At 31.4% G+C, this 19,616-nt stretch overlaps 1 protein-coding gene and 1 non-coding gene across 2 annotated transcripts in view; both read left to right on the forward strand.

Moving 5' to 3' along the window:
• Positions 1 to 19,616, forward strand: part of LOC123693533 (kinesin-like protein CG14535) — a 267,034-nt gene that overhangs the window by 20,048 nt on the left and 227,370 nt on the right. The window contains exon 2 of the mRNA XM_045638690.1: positions 2,788 to 2,879. Coding sequence (XP_045494646.1) covers positions 2,806 to 2,879 — 74 coding nt within the window. The 5' untranslated portion in view covers positions 2,788 to 2,805. The remainder of the gene's footprint in view (positions 1 to 2,787; positions 2,880 to 19,616) is intronic.
• Positions 11,313 to 11,396, forward strand: Trnal-cag. Its single transcript has one exon. It is a non-coding gene; the product is annotated as a tRNA-Leu (tRNA).

Consider the following 19,616-nt stretch of genomic DNA (forward strand, 5'->3'; position numbering starts at 1 on the left):
TAATCTGCCGGTTTGCGTGGTGGGGCTAGGCATAAAAATTCGTCAAAAATGCACAAAAAAAAATTTACTCCAGCGCGTCAGATTTTCGGAAGGGGTGTTAAGTAGGCCCCAAGGAAGCTCCCCTTAAAAAAACTGACGATTACGACATGACGATAAGTTATGATGAATTTTTGAAAATGCAGAAAAAAAGAGTCCTTTTGAAATACTCGAGCGCGTCAGATTTTCATAGGGGAGGTTTATCTCGGTATCCTGAAAGCATATTTTCTTAATCTGACAAAAATGTTGGTGGGTTCTCTTAATCTGACCGAAAAAGGTTTGTGGGTTTCTTTTTTTTAATCATCGTTATTTCATATCAATTTTTCTTAACTCCCTCAGTTTTCGAGATATACACAAAAAACCGGGAGTTTGACTTTTTACGATGCTTCAAGTAAAAAAAGTTTTAACTTTGGACAAAAATGAAAAGAGACCTTTTTTTGTAAAATAAAATTACCTTTTTTGTTTATTTAAACTTTTTTTTTTGGAAAAAGTAAAGTTCGCGACTTATATGCTGCAACGCGTTTTTCGGAAGATGAAATGGCTCCTCCAGACTTCCAGTCATGCGGAAACCGGCAGATTTGGTATTTTTAGTAAGTTTTAGATTATATTCTTCAAAATAAAAATAAAAACAATCGCGCTCGAGAATGCCGGATTAACGTTTTTTTTTTACAAGTTCGCGACCCTATAACTCGGCGGCGTCAAGGACTTATGGTCAGATTAGTTAAATTTAGTCTTAAAACACTAAAATCAACCCCCAATATCTTAATCTGACGCGCTCGAGTATTTCAGACTATCGATTTTTTTTTACTAATCTGATCGTCTATCCTGGGCGCGCGTCACTACTTAAAGAGCTAAATAGTTAATAAGGTTGTTCTATTAGGTCTAAGGTATCTCTCATATCTTAAACTGCCACGCTCGAGTATTGCAGAAAATTCCCCTCTTCGCCTCCCTATCTATACGTATCTACCAGCGCACGAGAAAAAAATTATCAATAATTTTCTTTTAAAAACAATTATTAATATCACTCAATTTTGGATTAATTTTTGCATATTAAAATATATAAAGCTGTAAACAAAATTGAAATAAATAAGAGATTTTCATTCATAGGAATATTAAAAGATTCTACCAAGAGTCCTGTAATGAACTTCTTGGTTCATTGGATTTTGATCAAACGCTCTTATTGGTTGACGGTTACGTCGCCACAAAGGAAATTTCAATTTACTTTAAAATATAGAAAATATTATCAAAGATTAATTTTTAAGTTTAGTCTTATTGGAATGATGATAAATATTAAATATTATTTGGAAAATCCAAAAGTGCACGACTCATAATGCTCATTTAATTATGAAATATAAAAAAAATATATATGGATATACTTACAGTCTTGTAGTTTTCGTTTTTTATTAATTGCAATTAAACGACACTGAATTAATTAATCATTCGCATTCAGTGACCTACAATCGTCGATTAGAATATTTAAAAAAAAAATTAACTCAAATGATGGATTTTTTCACAAGTTATAGTGTTTTCAGGTTTCACACATGACGGACAGGAAAATTTTTTGACCTATTTCGGTGTTTTTTTCCAATTCTATTGAAGTAAATCAATTTTTAAAAAGTATGGGATTAATCTCCATTAAATTATCTCGACAATAGTATGCAAAATATCTTGATTCCGTGAACTAACAAGGCTATAATAATAAGAATAGCTGCAAAAATGAGGCGAAAAAAATTTTTCGATCGTAAAGCACTCTCTGATGCTTCGCATCGTCGTGCAATATGTAATGAATGTTCGCTCTTATTTGTCGTGACAATCTTCTAATTCGATAAAATATTATGAATTAAATATACAATACAAAACTAACTTTTATATTGGAACCAGCTTTTCACTCACGGCTTTGCCCGCTCTGTCAAAAACCTAATAAATTATATAACAAAACCTTCCTCATGAATCACTCTATCTATTGAAAAAACCACGTCAAAATCCGTTACGTAAATTTAAAGATTTAAGCACACATAAGGACATAGGGACATAGGTACAGAGAAAGCGACTTTGTTTTATACTATGTAGTGATTAGTAATTCCTAAGTATAGTAATATGGATTCATTTCTCATACTTAAGTATTTCCTAATAAAACAATTTAATCAGAATAACAAGTGGGAACTATACCTATAGACAAAGCAAACACAACTGGAAGCTATTTCGTAATGATAAGAAAAAACAATGGATTTTAGAGCAACAATTTCAATAAAGTTTGCGTTGAATTTTTTAATCTTTAAGGGCGCAGTCAGACAGAGCGGCGTTCGTTTGTGGAGTCCGAACGAAATTTTTTGTATGAAATTCCTTTACAATTTTTGCTACCATAGTAGTTGAAAATATTAAATTTATGTTATATTACACTTTTAATATTAAAATATTCCTTCAGCTATTAGAAAGGCTACTGGATATTCGCCTTCTCGCATCACAAATTACAGTTTTGAAACGATATTTTTGGGAAATTGTATCTATTAGGCGTTTAATATTTAATTAATCGATACATATTCAAACACGTTATACGTTTACTTTCTAATCAACTAAAAATATAATAAATTTCATATAACAGTGGAGTGATCAACATATTTATATTCTGTAGGTATTATTTTTAAATTGCAATCTTTCAATAATTGACAAAAAAAAATCTAAATTCAACCGTCTAACGCAGCCCTAACTGTCATATCTAGCAAAGTACACAAAATCATGTTTTTGTTTCAGCCCTGAATTGAGTGCGCTATGAACGGCGTGAGGGGGGGCCGGAGGATCCCCACTCCTATGCCCCCTTCTAAGGAGGCGCATCATGCTAACAGGTATATTGTCCTAAAATTGCCCCTTAGACGCTCCTTAGACTGTTTTTAGTTTTAGAACTAAACTTTTATGTTACCTACGGGCAGAAAAAATAGAAATAGGTAAAGAAAAAATACACTTTTTTTGTTCTTCGTGAGTAAAAATGTGTTTTTTTATATTTTATTACTTTTAAAATCAATAATCTTATTATCAAGCTGACGTATTTTCAACGTTATCGTATTTCCTTGAAAAATAGAAGGAAAATCAAACTTAAAAACATAATATGACCTTAGTTCTAGATAATTATGTCATATCAGTGTCATGGGAAGCCACAGAAGCTGTCTTCAAATATTAATAGAGGTGGGAATCTTGAAGCTGCGTTTGTATTAGACAGTAACTGCCTTAGATCTTATTCGATAAAATATCTGAATATATCGAAGACTAGAGTGGCACTTATCGAATTCTGTTGTTTCAATTGTATTTTGCTAACTTGTCGGAAAATAAATGCAAGCGTTTAAAAAACTTCTCTTCAAAACAACTAATATATTATGATGTATACATAATATTATATTTTATTCCTATCTTAGTTTAAGTGGCATACCGCATTGAAAGTAACTTGTACCTATGTATTCAAGTTAAGCTTTAATTTGTATTAAATAATTCAGAAATAACTCTTGCTTCACAACTTTAAACTTAAACAATGCATAGATAAACATTTTCTGAATTTTTTACAGAAAGTGGCGGATCTAAACCCTGCATTCTTACAAGCTAGTCGAGTGCAAACGAGCCTCTATTACTTAGCCCAGTCGGCTATGATTTATGTCTATTAGCCGTCTACAATTGATGAGCTCGTCTCAGAAGTGTCGTGTGTCAACACATGTGTTTGTATGAAGCTTTACTTTGTATTCAATCAATTCTCAGGAACTTTTGTTAATAAATAAAATTATGAATTAAATTAATTAAAAGAGACAGTGTCGTCGGTTAGAATAAAATTGATTCAACTAGGATTTTGTATATTCGTTTTAAATTGATCAGATCGTTAAGGATTTATTATGAAGTTCATTAATAACACGACTTTAATTAAATAAATAAATTACTGCTATAAATAACTGTTTTACGTCCGATTTCTACCTTATTTTAAATAGAAGATTTTATTAAGGTTTCCTATTCCTGTACATTTAGCTCAGGTTCAGGTTCACGCCTTTTCATTTCTACACAAATGCAAAACACCAAACATTCGATTCATATGTGTGAACCGTTAATTTGGCAGTCGAGACTTAACTCCAAGTGACTTCTAAGTAAGTATTCTCAAAGCATCATTCAGCCATTGAGTGACATTATACTAAGTGCGTCTGCTTAGCTAAGTACAACTTAATTTTATCCTTTAATTTCGTAATCTCATTCTACATCAAAGGTAGTGTGCTTGACATAATCATATGGGGCTTTAAATGTATAGTTCTTTTAATATTGTTCTGTTATTGAGGTCGGCTGCATCGAGTTATATTGTATTATATTTTTTTAATCAAGCAAATGTTTTATGTTTTGAAACAAGTATGAATGTGTTGTTGTCTGGTAACAGTACTTGGCCTATATCTTGTCTAGGTTATCCTTTTTATTATTTGTGTCTTTGTAAAATTATTTTCATAAATAAATATTTGTGCGTTTAACATAGAGAAAGATTTGATTCTTGGTGGAGAATAAAAAGTCAGGATATATAAAATACCGACCGAAGGGACTCAACTTCACTAAGGTTTTAGGGTCTTTTTATACCTTTTATTAACCACTCGCATTGATTTCAAATAGCCCAATTATAGGAATTACAACTGGTCAAATCATAATTACGTATAAGCAGTTTAAAGTATATTCATATAATTATCAAATCATATTCCTTGAATAATGATCTGCCTATTAGAAATATTACATAAATAAATTTTAACCTAAACTACATTCCAGATTATTCTAGAAGATCTATGGTCCGTACTTCGTTTCGTAGAAGTTAGTTCTAGCTATCTATTTTGTCCATTAACACATAAGAAAAATGTCGTCTCCTAGACTAGGAACAAGGACTTTCAAAAACACCATAGCAAGCACTCCTGCGTTATTTGCCTGTACAATGACATGTAACAAAAGAAATGCTCCATGCATATGCATATAGATGCAATGTCGAGCCGAAATTTGGGAAGTAAATAGTTATATGGTGTAAAGCAAACTGGGAACGTAAATTAGGTAATTTAAATTCTTTCAACATTTTATTAATTACTAGCTGCTCTGCGCGGTTTCGACCCCCGTGGCTCCACTCCTGTTGGTCGTAGCGTGATGAAATAGCCTATAAGCCTTTCTCGATAAATGAGCTATCTAACACCGAAAGAATTTTTCAAATCGGACCAGTAGTTCCCGAGATTAGCGCGTTCAAACAAACAAACTCTTCAGCTTTAGTATAGATTACATACATAAAGCAAAAGACAGATAGAGATAATTTAATTTATCTTATTTACAGCACTTCCTGCGATCAATTCATTCAAAGAAAGGTATAAGAAAATTCGGCATCTTTAATAGGCACAATATTTTCACCAAGCATTTTTACCACAATCATTATAAGAATTATTTAAAGCAATTCTCAAATTACGTCAGCACTTTTCCTAATTGCATGTAATGCAGCACATTATTAACGTATGATGTGCCTTCAATGTGGACGATATTGATTAGTCTGTACCATTCAAACCCATCCAAATGACCGTACAAAGACGCTTTGCTGTTTATTTCTGGCTTTTGGAACTGCACTCGTGTATTTTGTATGTATGTTTGACTATTTACTTTACCTACCTAACTATAAAATATGGCAGTTTTGATTAAGAGTAAATGAATAAGATTTCATTATACAATTGAAAAGAGTTTGGTAGGTTGTAGAAAATAATCTCTAGATTGACTATACAGTATTTTTCATTATTTCTTTCTACAGTATAAAGCTTCAATAACAATAAGCAATAAGTATAGATTTTTTCCAGAATAAAACTGTGCAGAGTGGGACGAACTACTAGTTACCTAACAGCGAAAATATTCATATAGATATTGTTACTGCGCATTCTGGCAACATACTGCATGCATATACTGGAATGCATTCATTATTTTGTTCCAGTCCTATTCTTCTTAAGGATAACTCTATTTTATTTTAGCGACCTTCGGTCAACGCACATGCTATTATGATACACATAAAAATTATAGGTTTCTAACTTTTAAAAGTTATATTTATACGCTATCTACAATAAACTGTTACAGTGCCACAAACTTAACTGACCCGGTGTCGGTGTCACTGATGTCGATTTTAGTGCCGCTAAATAGTATTTCCCCGGATGCAAGGGTAAAAATAATGTCATTGCCAATGGTGTAAATTAACATTAATAAGTAACTTTTTATTTATACCAAATATTCCGTATGAAAAGTCTGTGAAAATGTGACATTTCAAAATTCCGGCACGTAGTTCCAGTTTTTGCCACCGGGTCAGTTAGTTTGTGACACTGTAAATTCAGTTTTTCCCCTTCAAAAAGAAGAGTGTAAATAGTAGTGAGTACTGGCTACTCGTTTTTATGAAATAAATAAAGTTGAAACTCTTTTTGAATCATTAAAAAAAAAATTGCATTTGGCGCCCTTTACGTTTTGGCGCTTTAAGCAACTATCCCACACTAAAGGCGGCTCTGTATAGCTTTAATTAATGTTTAACTAATGATCATTAAAATCTGTGAACTGATATTCCATCTGTATGCTAATGACACGTCAACTGGTTGTAAAAAATGATGCTTATGATATTTTTATCTAACTAAATTTTTCACCTTCACAAAATGTAATAATATTGAAGTACCTATACTAACGAAAATTCTAGATTCGTTTTCTCTATATTTTACTTATAATTTATTTGTTTAAAGTATCAGGAATTACCGCACGAATTTATTAAGTAAACTCATACAAGTGCGGGCTTGAATTACATAGAAATTTGTTAGACTTAGGGATTGTCGGAGTGTCTGTAACTTGATACTAGCCAGGGCCGCATTCAGGGTGCAAATACGGGGCGAGGGGTTTAAATACGTAAAATAAAATAAAAAAATAGGTTATACCCTCTATGGGTATTTATTTACAATAACGCCAATATGATTAGATATTTGCTCTTTCATGGTTTCAACTCAAGACTTTAGGGCCCCATATGCTGCCACCCTTCGAAGTCCTGCCCTGGTACAATAATTCTTTGTACGTTAGAACTGCAATCTTCAAAGAGCGGCGCCCTTTGAGTGTAACAATTTGATGATTTGAATTTTTCATATCTATTTTCTCGAACGGTAAGAGGATATTTTGTTGAATTTTTCAAGAGCTCCAAATTGTAGGTACGCCCTATTCGATTCAATGTTCTTTATGTTCAGCTTTTTATGTACTTTATTTGAGACTTGTGTCTCTACACGCACACATACATATATTTTATACTCTACATTATATAGTAGAGATATTTTATATTGTAATAATATATTCTACACTCATACAACTAAATAGTTGAAAGAGTAAATGGTGGCTAAAGGTAATGTAGAGACTAAAGGTTGAACATCGTGGTTTATTCATATTAAAAGTTTCGCTTTTTCTGCTTATTTTTATAAGTTTAATTTATTTTATAATTGAAGGTAACTCAAACCTTAACAATTCACTAATAGGTAGTTCAAATTTAGCAATTTAAATATTTTCAAGTCCTCAATTTTCTACAATTTAAGAACGAAAGGGTGAAATTCAGGCTTCTTAATGAAACCTTAACAAAAGGTAACAAATTATACAAACTAATTTCGCAATTAAACTGTTATTAATTCATTATACCAATGATTTTATTATTCTCTATTGTAATTTGGTTTTTTAAGATGTTTCTAATGACTGTAAATTAATGTATAACATACTAGCGGTCCGCCCCGGCTTCGCCCGTGGTACATATTAACGTTTTCTCTACATAAGAACCATCCTCGTACTTCAAGGAATATAATAAAAAAAGAATTATCGAAATCGGTTCAGCCGTTCTCGAGTTATGGAATTACAACGAAAAGTGGCATTGATTTTTATATATTAGAGATTAGCTTAATATGCATATTTTCATTGCAATTATTTTATACGTTTAAACTGAAAATAACACACATCTTTTTCTTAAAACAAACAAACATATGTACACAGGACATTTGACAATATAAATCTTAAGCATGGAAAGACCATAGAATTTCGGCAAGGGCGACTAATCTCAACAGAGAGTACCTACTCAGTATTATAGATATTATCTAGACTATCTAAGTAATTACTAATTACTAAAACATGCTTTTTTACCTCTATATATAAACTCTCATAGACATTAACACATGTAAATAAAAACCCTGTTTTACTTTTAGCCATGTTACCAATTTCCAACCACTCAACACCTGAACGTTTAATTAAAACCCGGTTAGCAACCGCACAAAAGAGTTAAAAGTAAATTATTTTAATGGTCGTGTAAAAATACGTAACACATCATCCGTGGAGCGAAGCCCAGTGCATTTTCGATGACAACAAATTATAAACAAGAGCACGTGTGTGAGTTTGTAAGTTACAAGCGACAGCGGATTACTAGTTAATTATATTGAATACTAGCTTTCCGACCGCGGCTTTGCCCGCTTTGTCTAAAACCTAATAAATTATATACTAAAACCTTCCTCGAGAACTATTCTATTCTATCTATTAAAAAAAACCGTATAAAAATCCGTTGCGTAGTTTTAAAGATTTAGCATACACAGGGACATAGGGACAGAGAAAGCGACTTCGCTTTATACTATGTAGTGATATCATTCGTATTTACTAATTGATCTGCGTTATCCATTTCAGTAAATAAATAAAATAATTTTCATCCATACTTACTAGAATGGGAAAAATGTATTAATTTGTTTGTTTGTCCTTCTATCACGTCACAGAATAACATAACAACGAAGCCATGTTATGGTATGATTCATATGAAGTAAATATATCAAACAAAATAATATACTAACCGCTTCCACACTTAACTTGAACTACACACTAAATATTCCATTGAAAGTGCTGCGTGCGACCTCTGCTGGAAACATAAGCAGGTACTAAAATAAACACCAGTACATTTTTCATTTATGACAATATACTAATAGCTACGCATATAAATTATATTTCTTTTTAAATGCTTTTAACGATGTAACGTTAGGTACGTCAAGTAGTAACTAACTAGACACTACACTAATAAAAATAAGTGTTCAACATCCCTAACTACATTATTCTAACTAATAGCATAGTATAAGTTCTGTTTATACTAAATAGTAAAAATAACTACATAGTATAAAACAAAGTCGCTTTCTCTGTCCTTATGTATGCTAAAATCTTTAAAACTATGCAACAGCTTTTTTTTAATAGATAGAGTGATTCAAGAGGTAGGTTTTAGTTTTTAGACAAAGCGGGCGAAGCCGCGGGCGAGATGCTAGTATGAGATAAAATTGAGCATCAAAGTATAAGGATAGAAAGTTTTTCCGGAAAACGCCTATCAAATAATGAGTAGGTATAAAAATAACACCACTGATAGTTACTATTGCCCCAAAAAAGTCGTAAATCTCAACCCTCAATTCTACCAAAACATTATAGGTCCTAAATTATGGATTTATATTTAGATGAATATCAGTAAAAATGATATATGGGTGCTGTAAACAATAAAACACCCAAAACTGTTCAGTTATTAACGAGAAATGAGTTTAAAGAAAATTACATACCTACGCGTGTATGTATATTAACGTAATATTTTACAGAAGACATAATTCCGTCATAAGGATCGTGTACATAATACACACGTAAACATTTATATTATGTCTAAATAACTTCCGCCGCGGCATTGCCCGCGTTTTCAAAGAAAAACCCGCATAGTTCCCGTTCCCGTGAGATTTCCAGGATAAAACCTATCCTATGTGTTAATCCCAGTTACCCCCTATATGTGTGCTAAATTTCATTGTAATCGGTTCAGTAATATTTGCGTGAAAGAGTAACAAACATACACACACACATCCATTCTCACAAACTTTTGCATTTATAATATTAGTAAGAAAGATATCAAATATAACGTTATTTAAAACCTTCCAAGAAGCAGGCTAATAATAATTAATAGACTAGACTAAAAGCCATCTCAATGTTAAATGAACGCACAGCAATTGACCTGACTTCTATCTAGATTTCGTGCGAAGCCAGGATATTGCCTAGCTTCAAACCCTGCTCCTAGGGGACATTCAAGCACCATTGTAGGGATATCCTAGGATAATAAATACTGGATGCGCCAAAATAACACTTTATTTTAAACGATGGAAGTGCATTTTAAAATGTCAAAACAATTTCAGTGAAGGGTCACTTAAAACATAAACAACTATTAGTATGTAATTATCTTGATGTGAATTGTAAGAAAAAACTTCACAATTTAACCAAAAGAATAACGATTTTTCCTTTGTAGAGTATCTAACTTTTCAAACATCGAAAAATTTCGCAAAATTATTACTTTATAGATGGTTAGATACATCATTAGGTATTAAAAGAGGTAAATTGGTTCAATAATAAAAGTTCTATAAAAATTATGTTAGAAAATTCCAAAATGCAAACGAAACTGTTAATAAAAGTAAAATGTAATAAAAATAATATGATTAGCTCTACAATTAATTATTATAATATCTACTCTAACAAATATCATACTTCTATCATTATTATACAATTTGTTTTTTTCACACTTTATACCTAAATATTTTTTATTTTTATACACTATCCAGTAAACCTAACTCCATCATTCATCTTGCATTAAGCATTGAAACGGCCATAATGCAGGCACTCCGGACAATACCCAAGTCCCAATATTTTGTAGCGGGGGTCTTCGTCTCCCCGGCGATCGATAGCGTTCTGATAAATGATGAATGGATGGTCTGATGGACGTGGATTATTGTCAAAAATATCCACTTCATTGTGAAGTTTAATTTAGGTACTTATATAGGTATTCGAAAAAGTTGGCTGTTTCGATTATAACTAATTTATAGGCACCTTTTAATTTTTTAAATGTGGACTCATAGTGCGTGTTTATGTTGTAGAATAGTTGCCTAATTCATTATATTGTAAGTAAAATAATTGTTTTCATGTTTTATCAATTAACTTAAATGTAATTTATTTGAATTGTTTTGTGTTATTTTATTACCATAATATATTGGTCCATGCTATTAGTTACTAAGCAAAAATAATTATTGAACAAGCAGTATGTACCATTTTGGTCCATTATATTAATTCTACAAAAGAAAAAAGGACAACAAAAGCTGACAAAAAAGCCAAGCTCACTAACAAAAAAGTTTACATAACACTAACAAATTACACTGTATGAGGTTATTTTTAAACTGATGATAACATACACTAATTTCGTGATATCTCATATCGTCAGGATGGCCGAGCGGTCTAAGGCGCTGCGTTCAGGTCGCAGTCCACTTCTGTGGGCGTGGGTTCGAATCCCACTTCTGACAAATTCGTTTTTGATTTTGATTTTTTTTTTATTTTACGAGAATTTTTATAAAGAATAATTTTTACCAATATGTATTAGTAACTATAAAAGAGTCTTCGTAGTAATTAAATTTTCCCTTCTTAAAATTACCTACACTATCTTTGTAAACTAAATTATTTATTTGTGATACAATTGAACTTTTTTACAATTAAATTTTTTTAAACGGTTTTATAATATTATATTAGTTAGTTAATCATTTTTTTAATAATTTGAGTTGCACATTTTTTTAAGCTATTGCGTAGCTTCTATCGCGAGCCTTGAGCGCGGGGACCAAATCGAGAAATTCCGTAACGAAAAAACCTCACGCTCCCCACTCTGACGGGCGGAGGTGTGGCTTGAAGGCATAGCATATGCAATTTAGCTTTACCGCGGCAGTCCCCGAGTGCCACACGTCGTTTTTTTATTTTATTTATGTACCTAATTGGTAGTTCATCACAATCCATTTTGTGTGCGTCAAAACAAACACACCACATTAGATAAAAGTTTGAAGACTTTTTGTAAAAATATCACATCAATAAACAAACGCCATACCTACATTCAAAGAATTTAAGGTCAAGTGCGTAAGTTCACGATTGGCACAGATAAAACAAAGCAGCCATAGTCTATTATCTCTGCTCTAGACTGAATCATCTGTTATTTCGGTACTGTCGCGATCAAATTGTTGTCATGTGTAGGATTTCTGGAATTATCTTTGTAGAGATTTTCTTGATACTGTGTTTATTGTACTAAAGAGTTTTATCACAGTTGACAGATATATACTACGTACATAGTTTTATTTAGTAAAATAATTAAATCTATACCCCATGTCTATACCACTAATATTATAAAGCTGAAGAGTTTGTTTGTTTGAACGCGCTAATCTCAGAAAGTACTGGCTACTGGTCCGATTTGAAAAATTCCGCACAGTTCCACCATCAGACCACACGTTTCTTAATTCTTCAAGAAAAGAGCTTATTTGTCCATAAAAGGCCGGCAAAGCTCCTGCAACACTTCTAGTGTTACAAGTGTTTATGGGCGTTGGTGACCACTTAGCATCAGGTGGCCCACCTGCCACTTTGCTTGCTCTGAAAGCTACATCACTAGCAACTATCATCAAAATCCGTTCAGTGGTTTTCCGGTGTAAGAGTCACAAACATACATTCTTACAAACATTCACGTTAATAATATGTATTAGTAGGAGTGCACCATAACCTAGGCATTAGGCAAACCGTACAACACATTACACAAATACCTCCATACATTTTAAACATGCTGTTAAAATTCGCGACAGGAATACCAAGCAATTATGACCAACGTCCGTTTCTTTGATCCAGCCACGTGGATCCGCTGGTCAGTTATAGCTTTTCTTAGTAACACTTAGAGTATATACAAACGATATTCACCTTTATTACAACGAAATAAGATTCAATAAATAGTGTGCAAAAATATGGCTCTATATAATTTTTTTAATTTTATCATTTATCGGCCCATTTCACTCACTAATATCCGCGCAAAGAAAAACCTTACCGAGATAAGTTTAAGGTGTATTTTTGAATTACCATTTCCTGAAATATTACGAATACCTACCTGTAAACTTCATAAGAATTTTTGTATTTAACATCATCAAATATGAAGAATTTTATAACTCGTTACTCGATATTACATTGAGCTCTACATGCAAGTAATAAACAACTTTATTCTGATAATTATAAGACTTTTTATCGTGAGATAAATAAAGAACACAATGCAGCAATGCATGCAATAAAATTGTAGACACCAAATAATTAAGATAATATGCAAATATTGCTTACGATGCATAATATGTTTAATAATTATATGTAACTATGTATCTAGAAACAAAAAACTTCTTCACATAAAAAAAAAAAAAATAATTAGAAAAGCTTTTCAAGGCAGGCAGTTCTCGTACTAACTTCAATGTGTACATAGACCATAATGCCTTGCAACATACCTGAAACTAACCTGCCCTAACATTCACATAGTACAAAATATTAGTTCATGGGATTTCATCTTCTATTCCTTTGTGTTTGGGATAAATTTCCTCTGTATGTTCTGTGGGAATAGCCACTGTTGACGCGTGTACAAGCGTGAACAGAAATCCTTGTTCAGTCTGAAACATTGAACTGTTAATAGCGGACAAATTATTTCAGGATATTGTTAAATGGAGTGCGCATTTGTGTGTGTGTATAGGAAATGTGAATAAATAATGAATAAGTTTTTTTGATATTGTTTGTACATATATTATTATTTGACTGAATAGGTTCTTTATATATGTATTTTTCCTTAATTATTATATTATTGGGTTATCCCCTAAGGCCATCCGATTCAAAATTGGTTTGTTTGAACTTTGAAGGACGCAAACGACGCTTATTTGTCTATTTCCTTGTCCAAAACAACAGATTAATAATATACCTAGTTGGTAACAATTAGTTACTATGTACTTATGTAGTCAAAGCTTTATCTTTCTGTTTAATATACCAAAGTGAGACACAAATGATATCGGAGTATATGTTATCCACCTTGTAGTCTATGTCTTCGCTTGCATAGGTAGGGTTTCTTTCAATAGTTCAATTAAAAACAGCTCAAATACATTTTACAAAATTTTATACCAGCGTAGAGTCTTCATATACATAATAACCTATATTACATATATACATAATAGCCTATATTGTACCGCATCTTATTACACTGAGTGTATTATTTTTTCTTTGTTTTGTTAAGTGTGTGCAATAAAGTGTTTATTATTATTAATAACAAATTCACTTGATACTAATAGTAATATACTTGGTTCTCCTTATATGTACTTGTAAGGTACTTGTATATATTCAATTAATCATACTGTATAATGTATATATTTGCGCATGCAATTCGTCACTTCAACCGGATTCAGTTGATTGAGACCATATCGGATTTACAAAGGCAGCACGTTTGATGTCAAATTGCACATGTGGTATTTATTGGCGATGTTCGCGATCGCAATTATGTGCTAGCTATAAAGATAACGCAGAACGCAAATCTGCTGAATTATCGAGTTTAGAACGGTTATTGGTGGGATAAATCTTGGAAATTACGGTTAATTATATTATGTCATATTTATGAACCCAAAATAATTCAAGAACGAGCTGAATTTATTGACAAAGCCAGGCAAATAAGAATTCCTATCTATTCTAACTCTAACGATAACATATTATTAAAACATGCGCCGAAGATATTATTAAAAATTACTTATGTAAGTCACGAGATATTATTAAAAATTACTTATTATACATATAAGTAATGAACACAGGACACATTTTGCAATCCATTCATCAAATTTTGATTGGACTTGGCCGAAATTCTATATGCCTATACCTTTTTTTTTTTTTTTTTTGAGTGGGGAAATCTTGCATAGATACCCACGGATATGCCTATACCTGGCTTTAGGTTATAACTTATTGATATAATATAGGATACTTTTTATGAAGCTGCTGAAAATAACAGCCTCAAGCTATTAAATGTTAGCCCTTCTTACCCTTACAATAAAGTATACTTTCTCACGACATAGAGCTAGTTATTTTCATGGTTGTAAAAATAAAATAAAATAAATAAAAATGGTTTTAAGATCTCTTTCATCTCATATTAACCCTCCATATAAAATAGTAATATATGTGTTATGGGTCAAGTGTGTAATTGGACATTTTGTATTAAATCGAAATTAGAGGGAAAATTTAATTGTTAGTTTCTAATTGTTGTACTCAACCTTTTCTATTATGCCATTTTGTTATAGTTAAAAACCTATTAAATTGCTAGCTATTAAACTTCTCTAGTTATTTGATAAATGGTACCTACTTACTTATATACTAAATAATAATTTTTGTTTATAATATCGTTGAATATTTATTGGTTTATACAGCGTAATTTTTGGTTTTTAGTTTTTTACTAAGTAATAAATGGTATGGTTTACTAAGTAATAAATAGGTGTTAATTTTCCATAAATTATCTACCTATTTGACAATAATTTTACTTACCTACTTCAATTTTTAAGTAAATTCACGGGAAAACCTTGTATGGCCGACTAGGACTCCATAATTATTTATTAGCTCAATTTTTTACGTCCACCACCAGCATCAATATTCATCATGCCCGGGAATTATTCATAATGCTTGAATTAATCGCTTGCCCCATAACATATCTATTGTCAATGGACCCTCACAGTTAAATTGCGGATAAATGACATCCCCTTGTGGGGAAATAACCGCAGGGTGGTTTCGTACCTAATTTCGCGGACTGGTAGCCTGTCAATCTCAAGTTTTTAGGTCTCAATGTTTTTTTTGTTAATTAAATATTGTCGGTTTATGTGTGGAATAAACAAAAAATGATAGCGAAAATTATTTCGCGCTGTCAATGTGCTCTACAATACCTAGAGCTTGTTTATAATTAAAAATAAAATACCTACCATGGTAAATATTCGTACTAATGGTATTTTCAAATACAAATTTGTGACAATAATTATTTTCTTATAACGTAACATAAAAAACAATATTTGAACCAAATAACAAAATGTTCTATTGCTTCCAAAATGGTGCGAAATTTTTTACAGCGCATGTGGTGCCATCTACTTGTTTTAAATCAACACCACTGTACACACGACATCGTACCATCGTGCAAGGCTTGGAGAAGAGATAGTTTGAGCGACCACCGCTAGATGGCGCAGTAATAAAATATTGTAGTTGCCACGAAATATATGTAAAATTAAATTTAAAATATTGAGCAACTTTTATGAGAAATATCAACCAATTATTATTTATTTTAACTGCCAATTAATTATATTAATTACATGGCAAATTTAAATAAACATTACATCATTCCAATTTCCATACTCACATACTTAAAATAATAATATCTATTCATTTTCTACGTGAGAAAATTTGGAATAAAAAAATGAAATAATCGATAATGTTTATTATTTTAAAAAAAATGTTTTCAGTGTTTAGTTTAGAAACGATAAAAGCTTACAAAACAATGCCTTACAAATAACAATGTTTTCATCTAAAGATAGATTCTCCCAAGATAGATCTCCTAGTTCCTTTATCCACACTACGTCTTACAGTACAAAGAGATGATTGATTAGAACTAAAACATTGCAATACTACTTACATGAAAGACTATAAATATTGTAAGAAATATACTTCTGGGATCGTGTGTATTGTTACCTACTTGATAAAAATGCATTTAGACTTTAGAGATAGACAGAGAAATAATATTATGGTATAGAGCATGACACAAGATATTATTATTAAGTATAACCGATAATATTTTTATTAAGTATAACCTAGGTAGTAGGTATACAGTTAATGTACTTACTATTAAAAATCTCAAAATCAATAGCCCGAAAATTTATTTATTCAGATACCTAGATTTCGTTCAGAAGCGCCTTTGAATCGTCAAAATGTAGAAAATATAACAGATTGCCTTCGGTCGGAATCGTTTACAAACTACTTTTTAGTTAGTTCTTATACGTTTACATTGTACTTAGGTAATAATGATCTTTTATTACTTTATTCTTTATTAAAATACTATCCCAATAGGTTCCTAGGTACCTAATCTTCTGACTCCAATCCTCTTTAAATTTAGATAACCTTAATTTGTTAAATCTATCTTACAAAAATCAATGACAAAACCAAATTTATTTAATCACTAGCTTCCGCCCGCGGCTCCGTCCGCGCGGAAAAATTAAGAAAAGTTAAGATTTTTTTTTCTACGTATTTTTCCGGGATAAAAAGTATCCTATTTTATGCCCAGGATAATAAAGTATCATTATACCAAGTTTCATCGAAATCGAACCGTTAGTTTTCACGTGATGCCTGAACATACAGACAGACAGACAGACAGACAGACAAAAATTTTTTTAATCACATATTTGGGTTTGGTACTTATCGATCCAGTAACACCCCCTGCTATTTATTTTTTCAATATTTTCAATGTACAGAATTGACCCTTCTACAGATTTATTATATGTATAGATATATATGTATAGACACAGACTAATAATAATATACTACGTATACAAGTATAGATTGGTCTACTCTTACAATAAAATAATATATAAGTAAGCAAAATTGAATATTTCCTACAAAGTGTACGCAGGAATCTTAAAATTTCCTTTTATCTCGAACATCAGACGAGCGAGACTGTACGGAATTCGCTTACGCTTTGATAAATTATTTTAGCTTGCTTTTTATTTGTATGAAGCCTGATTATTTTATTTAAATTACATTTGTTTACAGAGAGAATACGAAATATTTGTTTTTATTTTTTCTCATTCCCTAACGAGTTATTAAATGCAAGTTCAATATAGAGTTATCAAATATTATATTTTCAGCATATTTATAATATATAGAGAATTTTCGTGTATCCATAGTTCTTACCAAGTTTTTCAGTAAAAAAAATTTGATTCGTTTAGATGGAATGGAAGAAATAGTTTCAGCAAAAAATTATTTTATAATATTTTGTATTGTATTTTTTACATTTTATTGTTTCATTCATCGAAGTCAAAAAGGCCACTTCTATAAATTTGCCCATTCTCGACGAAAAGATCAAAATAAATGTTCAACCGTAATAACTTCTTTGCTACGAATCCGGTCTTAGGCAGCGAAAATTCAGTGCGGTTTACAGATAGATACAGAAATTAGTAGAGCTTCCATTTTAATTTGGAAAAATTCGATCATCAACTCGAAGTTAATTCGAGAAAAAAAAGGACCGTTAGGAGAGAACAAGAATTAGTACAATATGTATCGAACGGTATTATATAAGTAGAATAATAGATATGTTCCAATTTATGCGATAAATAGTTATTTTGAGAGTTAGCATGTTTTTCATGAAATGTAAATATCTACAAGTAGAATCAAATGTAACGGAAGCAAATTTTGACGTAGTTAAATAAATGCAAACAATGTGTAGATATTTTTTTTAATTCATATTACACCTTCATTGAATTCAACAAATGATAATCCAAAAATATCCAAAGAGGTTTAATTACCACGTCAGTTCTGGAGCTTTCATTATCTGTGGAGCAGAAGCAAATGGCGGGAAATCAGAGATATTTTGACGTTGTAAAATAAAAATAAACGAACGAACAGAAGGTCAGGGTGAATTGGAAACCGATACGACACAGCCCAAATTTGTTGAAATGTATTCAATTATGGATATTTTGGGATTTAGGGCGCGAATATCTTATTTCGTAGGTATACGTGGTTTAGTTTTTAATATAGTTTTATCCACTATACTACATTGTTTTTGTGTTATATTTTATGAACTATCAAAAACGTTATAAAAAGTTGGTTTGCCTGTGATAATGTTATCATACCCAAACCTATTAGTGTCATACTTTCTCAGTAAAGTGAACCATGAAATGTAGAGACTGTGGGATATTCCTGTGAAAGGCAGAGAAACTGATTGTTTAAGTTAGTTTCTTCAGCCCTGTGCTATAAAAGGCAGACAAATTTGATACTTCAATTTATATTCACATGTATTTACTTGTTTCAATATATTTACATGCACATGTTAGGAGGTAGTGTTAGAGTTTCAAATTATATCACTAATATTGTGAAAACCACTGCTTTAGTATCTACTTGGTATCTACATTATACACATTCAAACACTCTCTTTCTTAACCTTTTGAACGCCAATGACATCTATAGATGTCATGCGCAATCGTGCCCTGTGCGCCAACGACACCTATACATGCCAAGAAACAGATCATAGATAAATACAAAATAAACATATTAAACCTTTACTTTTACGTGTTTTATTTATACAGTTTATGAACTGAATCCCCAGTTATTACATAATTGTACACAGTAAACAAAATTGCCAAGTAGTTATTCAAATATTTGATGACAAAAAATAACTTAATTATTGGCTAAAAAAGCATGTTCTCTCGCGCCAATGACATGTATACGTGCCTACTAGTGATGTAGTGTAATATTCAAGTAACTTCATTAAAATTTCAGCGAAATTACTCTAATTCGCTTAATTTTTGTAATAACTACAAAAAAAATATATAAGCTTAGTCACTGAGAAAAAAGGTAAATACTACATTCTTTGGTATAATACCATATTGTCTATATTGTGGATATTGTTGATTTGAATATTTTCCTTTTCGCCAATCATGCGCATCCCTAGCACAGTATCGATGTCACATCGA

This window comes from Colias croceus, chromosome 8 (assembly GCF_905220415.1).
Source record: "Colias croceus chromosome 8, ilColCroc2.1".
Lineage (NCBI taxonomy): Eukaryota > Metazoa > Arthropoda > Insecta > Lepidoptera > Pieridae > Colias > Colias croceus.